Genomic DNA, 6,576 nt, shown 5'->3' with positions numbered 1-6,576 from the left:
GCAGTTATTAAGCATTTGCTGATTTCTGTGGTGTAAACTCTTCCACCATGGGCAGATTTCAAGCTGCTGAAGGATGTCACTGAATGAAAAACTGTAAGAGGTGAGCAGTAGCACATCATAGAGTATTTCCACAGTGGAGATATGATAGACGTCAGAATGTATGCACACAGCAGGCGCTCAATAAATGCTTGTAGCATGAATAAATTAATGAATCCTACTTCGTGAATGAAAGTGTGCCCGGTAAGTCCTAAAGCAACACGACTTCGAGTTCTTATGATGCCAAGAAAGGCTGATTCCAGTTAGTCTGGAAGTAGCTGCGGGGCGCAGCGCAGGTAGGAAAACGGCTGGATGCCGGGTCACGGCCCGGCCCCAGCCCCTGGCCCGTCCCCGCCCCCTCCCGCCCCACCACCGGTCTGGCCCCGCCCCATCCCTCACCGCCCTTCGCCCCGCCTCTGACCCCTCCCCTCCCCGCCTCTGACCCCGCCCCACCGCTGACTCGGCCCTGCCCGCCCCGCCTCTGACCAGGCCCCCGCCCCCCACCCCTCACCGCCCTTCTCCCCGCCTCTGGCTCGGCCCCGCCCCCTCCCGCCCTCCAGCCCACCCTCCGGTCCGGCCCGCTCCGCCGGCACTTGTTTCCGGGCGGGCCTCCAGAGGCCGGCGCATAAAATGGCGGCCCTGGCGGCCTGAAGAAGGCGGCCGCGGCTCGGCCGTGGGCTCTAACGCGGGGCTGGGGGCCGGAGACAGACTTCGCCCAGGTGACGGGTAGTAGGGGCGGCGCCGCTGGGCCTCGTGGGGTGTAAGACCCGCTTGCTGCTGCCCCCGGACCTTGCCGCCACACCAGCCTTGTCCTGGGGCGGAACCGAAGGAAGGTTGGGCCCGGCTGCCCCGCCCCGTCCTTCCTCCTTCCCGGGCGGTCACTCTGCGTGGCTCACTTTTAGAGTTTACTTCAACCACGTGGAGCTTCCATGGCGGCCTCTCAGGTCCTGGGGGAGAAGATTAACATCCTGTCGGGAGAGACTGTCAAGGCTGGGGACAGGGACCCGCTGGGCAACGACTGTCCCGAGCAAGATAGGCTCCCCCAGCGCTCCTGGAGGCAGAAGTGTGCCTCCTACGTGTTGGCCCTGAGGCCCTGGAGCTTCAGTGCCTCACTCACACCGGTGGCCCTGGGCAGTGCCCTTGCCTACAGATCCCACGGTGTCCTGGATCCCAGGCTCTTGGTGGGTTGTGCCGTGGCTGTCCTGGCTGTGCACGGGGCCGGTAATTTGGTCAACACTTACTATGACTTTTCCAAGGGCATTGACCACAAAAAGAGTGATGACAGGACACTTGTGGACCGAATCTTGGAGCCCCAGGATGTCGTCCGGTTCGGAGTCTTCCTCTACACGTTGGGCTGCGTCTGTGCCGCTTGCCTCTACTACCTGTCTCCTCTGAAACTGGAGCACTTGGCTCTTATCTACTTTGGAGGCCTGTCTGGCTCCTTTCTCTACACAGGAGGTAAGATTTGGCCTGTCCTGTGTGCTGCAGGTCTTAGTCGCGTCCACTGGAAACCGCTGCTTTGTAAAGGAGTTACAGGGATGTCAAAGGTGGCTTTCTAATTTAAGCCACTTTAATTGAAGTCTATAATTGTGGGTGATGTGAATTTTTTGAAACAGTGATTTGAGAAGATCCTCGTTTGACTTATGGACGTAGGGCATGACTGAAAAATTTATATGGACATTTATTTTTATTTACTTTTTATTTACTTATTTTTGAGACGGAGTCTCGCGCTGTCGCCCAGGCTGGTGTGCAGTGGTGCGATCTCGGCCCACTGCAGCCTCTGCCTCCCGTGTTCAAGCGATTCTCCTGCCTCAGCCTCCCGAGTAGCTGGGACTACAGGTGAACGCCACCACGCCTGGCTGATTTTTGTATTTTTATTAGAGATGGAGTGTCACCATGTTGGCCAGGATGTTCTCGATTTCCTGACCTTGTGATCCACCCTCCTCAGCCTCCCAAAGTGCTAAGATTACAGGCGTGAGCCACCGCGCCCCGTCAGGACATGTTTTTATTTTTTTAATTTTTTTTGAGACGGAGTCTCGCTCTGTTGCCCAGGCAAGAGTGCAGTGGCACGAACTCGGCTCACTGCAACCTCTGTCTCCTGGGTTCAAGCGATTCTTCTGCCTTAGCCCCCCGAGTAGCTGGGACTACAGGCATGTGCCACCACGCCTGGCTAGTTTTTGTATTTTTAGTAGAGACAGGGTTTCACCATGTTGGCTGGGCTGGTCTCGAACTCCTAACCTCATGACCTGCCTGCCTTGCCGTCCCAAAGTGCTGGGATTACAGGCATGAGCCACCATGCCTGGCCTATATGGACATTTTTAGTGTCTCTCTTTTTTTTTTTTTTTTTTAATCACTCATACTTTATAATGCCACAGTTTCAAATATTAGTAGAATTAAATTTGAAGAGTTCAAAATGATACACATAATTACTTCTAGCTAGTTTGCTAGGTGACTTCTTGCAAGAGGCTGATTAAGGTAGTGATGGGCAGGTGGGTAAACCCTATTTATTGAGCACCTATTATGTGCCAGACACTGTTCTGTGTGAACACAGCAGTCACAGATCCCTGCCCTTGTGAAACTTATATATTATCATGAGAAGAGACAGAAAGTAAAAATAGAAAATTATAGTTAGGGTGACCAATATCCTGGTTTGCTCAGGACTAAGGCGACAGGACTAAGTGGGATGTGTGACTTCTGGAGCTAAAACCAGGAAAGTTCCTGGTAAGTCAGGTTGAATTGATCACCCTGATTATAGTATATGAAAGATGATGAGTGCTATGGGGAAAAAAAGTAGAGCAAAGAAGGGGACACAGATTACTATTTTAAGTAGTTTGATCAGGGTAGGCTTCATCAAAAAGGTAACATTTGGCTGAGTGCAGTGGCTCATGTCTGTAATCCCAGCCCTTTGGGAGGCTGAAGCGAGAGGATCGCTTGAGGCCAGGAGTTAAACACCAGCCTGGGCAACAGAGACCCCTGTCTGTATCAAATATAAAATAAAAAATATTAGCTGGGTATGGTGGTGCTTGCCTGTGGTCCCAGCTACTTTGGAGGCTGAGGCGGGAGAATTGCTTGAGCCCAGGAGGTCAAGGCTGCAGTGAGTCCTGATCACACCACTGCACTCCAGCCTGGGCGACAGAGTGAGACTGTTTCTCAAAAAGGTAGTATTTGAGTTGAGTTACATTGAAGGAGGTAAGAGGTGAGGGAGTTGGCCAAGCAGATATCTGAGAGAGGAGCATTTCAGGAAAAGCAACAGCAAGTGCCATAGGCCTTCAGGCAGGAATGTGTCCAAAGAGCTTACAGAGCAGCAAGGAGTCCAGTGTGTGAATGAAGGAGAGAGTAAAGTAAGAGAAGTACGTTTGGGGAGGGTAAGGAGGCACATGGATTATATAGACCTTGTAGGCCACTGGTCTTGGCTCTGGAATGGAGGAGCCACTGCAGGACTTTGAGCAAGGGAGTGATGTGATATAATGTTTTAAAAGAATTGCTCTAGGTAAGGTATTGAGAATGGATCAAGGGGAGTGAGGCAGGGGTAGAGGCAGGAAGACCAAGTAGGAAGCTCTTGAGTAATCCAGGCAAGCGATGTTTGGTGGCTTGGATCTAGCGGGTGGTAGTGGAAGAGGTAAGTAGCCAGATTCTAAATATGCTTTGAAGGTAGACAGGGTTTGCTGATGGATTGGATGTGAGGTAAAGAGAACAGAGGAATTAAGCATAACTCAAAGGTTTTTTTTTTCTTGGACACATTCCACATTTTATTTACATTTTAAGACTAACTTTGGGCTGGGTGCTGTACCTCATGCCTGTAATCTCAGCACTTTGGGAGGCCAAGGCAGGTGGATCACTTGAGATCAGGAGTTCCAGACCAGCCTGGCCAACATGGTGAAACCTCGTCTCTACTAAAAATACAAAAATTAGCCAGGCGTGGTGGCATGTGCCTGTAGTCCTAGCTACTCGGGAGGCTGAGGCAGGAGGATTACTTGAGCCCAGTAGGCAGAGGTTGCAGTGAGCTGAGATCACGCCACTGCATTCCAGCCTGGGCAACAGAGTGAGGCTCCATCTCAAAAAAAAAAAAAGACCAACTTTAGTTTCAAAATTATATATCCATGTATGTATCCCTTTTTTGTTGATGTCACTTAACCTTAAGTGCATAGTTTGTTAAAAAAAAAAAGACTGTAAGCAAATATTTACCATGTCTGTTACATGTAACACACATGAACAGCTTTTAACAGAAATTCATCAACTTCCCAACATTTTTTATGATAATATAGGTATCAAAACAATCCTGAACATATTTTTCATACTACTAGTAGTCAGCACCCACACCACTTCAAAAATTAACACATTTGTGCTGGATGTGGTAGTTTTTGCCTATAATCTCAGCACTTTGGGAGGCTGAGGCAGGCAGATCACCTGAGTTCAGGAGTTCGAGACCAGCCTGGCCAGCATGGTGAAACCCCACCTCTACTAAAAATACAAAAATAAGCTGGGCATGGTGGTGCATGCCTGTAGTCCCAGCTACTTGGGAGGCTGAGGCAGGAGAATCGCTTGAACCTGGGAGGTTGTGGTGAGCCGAGATCTCATCACTGCACTCCAGGCTGGGCAACAGAACGAGACTTCATCTCAAAAAAATAAAAAAAATAAAAAAATCAACACATTTGTGACAGTGTTCATTGTACCTGCTACTTTTTTTTTTTTTTTTAATTGAATGGAGTCTTGCTCTGTTGCCTAGGCTGGGGTACAGTGGTGCGATCTTGGCTCACCACAACCTCTGCCTCCCAGGTTCAAGTGATTCTCCTGCCTCAGCCTCCTGGTAGCTGGGATTACAGGTGCCCGCCCGGCTAATTTTTGTATTTTTAGTAGAGATGGGGTTTCGCCATGTTGGCGAGGCTGGTCTCTAACTCCTTACCTCAAGTGATCAACCCTCCTTGGCCTCCCAAAGTGCTGGGATTACGGGCATGAGCTACCATGCCTGGCCAATACCTGCTACTTTTTAAACAATTTCAACTGCAGCTCTCTTTCACTAAGCAAGATGGATAAAGCATGCCATTTCTGTTTTCTTTTTTCTTGAGACAGAATTTTGCTCTTGTTGCCCAGGCTGGAGTGCAATGGCGCAATCTCAGCTCACTGCAACCTCCACCTCCGGGGTTCAAGCAGTTCTCCTGCCTCAGCCTCCCAAGTAGCTGGGATTACAGGCACGGGCCACCACACCCTGCTAATTTTGTATTTTTAGTAGAGATAGGGTTTCTCCATGTTGGTCAGGCTGGTCTCAAACTCCTGACCTCAGGTGATCCACCCACCTTGGCCTCCCAAAGTGCTGGCATTAAAGGTGTGAGCCACCTCGCCTGGCCTCTGTTTTCTTTTTTCTTTCCTTTTTTGTTTGAGATGGGGGTCTTACTCTGTCACTCAGGCTAGAGTGCAGTGGTATGATCTCAGCTCACTGCAACTTCTGCCTCCTGGGATCAAGCGATCCTCCTGCCTCAGTCTCCTAAGTAGCTGGGACTACAGGCGCGTGCTACCACGCCTGGTTAATTTTTGTATTTTTTGTAGGGACGGACTTTCACCATGTTGGCCAGGCTGGTCTTGAACTCCTGCCCTCAAGTGATCTGCTCGCCTGAGCCTCCCAAAGTGCTGGGATTACAGACATGAGCCACTGTGCCCAGCCCTGTTTTCTTTATTGAGATTTTTAGTCTTAGAAACACACATACTTCCACTGCCATCTGACACTTCTTACCATGCTTTCATCTTGTAAACCTGAATTATATTTCGAGTACTCCAAGTTTATGTTTAAATGACAGTACCTTAACAAGAGAAAAAAATTGGGTTGCATTTTTCCTACTGTTACCTGAAAACATAATGGGTGTACATATATTATATATATTCTTACAGATGTCCAGGTCATGTTTACCAGCCGGAGTTCTTTTATTTAACGTGTGGGTATTTTGCATTGTGATATTTAATCAAGACATTAACACGAGTAGAAGGTTGTTGATATAAGACAAGTTTAAGATCCACTAAAATTAATTGTTGTATGTTTGTCCTTCCAGTGGCTGTGGAAGCTTCATATTTTGTTTGGACATCATTAGACATCTTAGCTCCTGAAGTACAACTTTAATGCTATGTGAATTTTGTCATTTTGCTAACACTGGTATGCTGCGGTCATCCACCATCCCACTGGAGTTATTTATTCCGTTCATATTAATTCTTGTTACAAATCTCACTGATGGGGGAGCTTCTGGGTATTTGGGTCCACTTTGGGCTATATATATATATATATTTTTTTTTTTTTTTTTTGAGACAGAGGCTCGCGCTGTGGCCCACGCGGGAGCGCAATGGTGTGATCTCGGCTCACTGCAACCTCCACTTCCTGGGTTCATGTGATTCTCCTGCCTCAGCTTCCCAAGTAGCTGGGATTACAGGTGCATACCACCACACCCAGCTAATTTTTTGTATTTTTAGTAGAGATAAGGTTTCACCTTGTTGGCCAGACTAGTCTCAAACTCCTGACCTCGTGATCTGCCCTCCTTGGCCTCCCAAAGTTCTGGG

At 48.8% G+C, this 6,576-nt stretch overlaps 1 protein-coding gene across 3 annotated transcripts in view; it reads left to right on the top strand.

Moving 5' to 3' along the window:
* Positions 1 to 538: 538 nt before the first annotated feature.
* Positions 539 to 6,576, top strand: part of UBIAD1 (UbiA prenyltransferase domain containing 1) — a 28,539-nt gene continuing 22,501 nt past the window's right edge. Inside the window, exons 1-2 of one of the 3 annotated variants that reach the window (XM_054445776.2) lie at positions 620 to 1,494; positions 6,332 to 6,444. In XM_054445776.2, the coding sequence (XP_054301751.1) occupies positions 966 to 1,494; positions 6,332 to 6,411 (609 nt within the window). In that variant the 5' untranslated portion in view covers positions 620 to 965 and the 3' untranslated portion in view covers positions 6,412 to 6,444. Of the gene's footprint in view, positions 1,495 to 6,331; positions 6,445 to 6,576 lie in introns of those variants that run through there. The other 2 variants (XM_054445775.2, XM_054445780.2) reach the window with 2 other exon arrangements.

The sequence above is a fragment of the Pongo pygmaeus genome, chromosome 1 (genome assembly GCF_028885625.2).
Source record: "Pongo pygmaeus isolate AG05252 chromosome 1, NHGRI_mPonPyg2-v2.0_pri, whole genome shotgun sequence".
In the NCBI taxonomy this organism is placed as follows: domain Eukaryota; kingdom Metazoa; phylum Chordata; class Mammalia; order Primates; family Hominidae; genus Pongo; species Pongo pygmaeus.
This window is presented reverse-complemented; position numbering and strand designations above follow the sequence as displayed.